At 35.9% G+C, this 933-nt stretch overlaps 1 protein-coding gene across 1 annotated transcript in view; it reads left to right on the forward strand.

The window, feature by feature from the left end:
• Positions 1-933, forward strand: part of LOC101563921 (mucosa-associated lymphoid tissue lymphoma translocation protein 1 homolog) — a gene marked incomplete at its 5' end in the record, with an annotated part of 14972 nt that overhangs the window by 804 nt on the left and 13235 nt on the right. The window contains one exon of the mRNA XM_012513142.2: positions 527-601. Coding sequence (XP_012368596.1) covers positions 527-601 — 75 coding nt within the window. The remainder of the gene's footprint in view (positions 1-526; positions 602-933) is intronic.

A 933-nucleotide genomic window follows, 5' to 3' on the forward strand; every position in this document is an offset into this window, starting at 1 on the left:
CTCTTGCAAATATATAGCTGAAGCAGATACTCAAAGCTTTGGGTTCCATTTGTTTATTGTTGAATCACAAATCAATGATAAATTCAAATAACCACAAGAACAGAACCTGTGGTTATTCCTGTAGGCCTTACTATTTTTTACATGCTCAGCATTTGCAATCAGAATTCAGGGCTAACATTCAGATGCATCTCCTCTTACAAAAGAAAAGATCTGACTGTCTGCTTTCTTTTTTTTTTTTTTTTTTTTTTTTTGGCAGAACGGGGGATTGAACTCAGGCCCTTGCGCTTGCCAGGGAAGCGCTTATTCTACTGAGCCATCTCCCTGGCCCTTGTCTGCTTTCTTAATAGTGTAGGAGCCCTGAGTAATTTTCATCAATATGTAGCTAACTAGATGAAAAATTTAAAATATCATTTTAATTTTTTTCATCTTAAATTATATGTGCAAATATTTTTATTGCATTACTTATATTCTTAGAGAATGCTGTTTAATGTTACATATTTGCTCTGTTCTACCCCCCCTTAAATAGAAATGACTATGATGATACCATTCCAATCCTGGATGCCCTGAAGGTCACCGCCAACATAGTGTTTGGATACGCCACGTAAGGCCACTTCATTTGTGCTGAGACTCCTTGTTCTTTGATGCCTTCTTTTTTACTGTACGTTAGAAAACTAGAAGCATCCATGGACATCTGGGCATTGATTTGTCTCCTCAGTATTTTTGGCATAAAGCTTTTTGCAGTTGAACTTTAATACTTCATGACTTGGCATCTTATCACTAAGCACCAAGACATTTAGTTCCTGCTGAAAGATTAACTTTTAGAGGAGAGAGTGAGGCTTGGGCTTATTCGTATATATATACAACCCATGTGGCAAGCGTTTGCTTCTTCATATTTTTCTTTTAATTTATTTTTATTGCATATTGGCTAATTAA

This window comes from Octodon degus, unplaced genomic scaffold (assembly GCF_000260255.1).
Source record: "Octodon degus isolate 3935 unplaced genomic scaffold, OctDeg1.0 scaffold00339, whole genome shotgun sequence".
NCBI classification, from domain to species: domain Eukaryota; kingdom Metazoa; phylum Chordata; class Mammalia; order Rodentia; family Octodontidae; genus Octodon; species Octodon degus.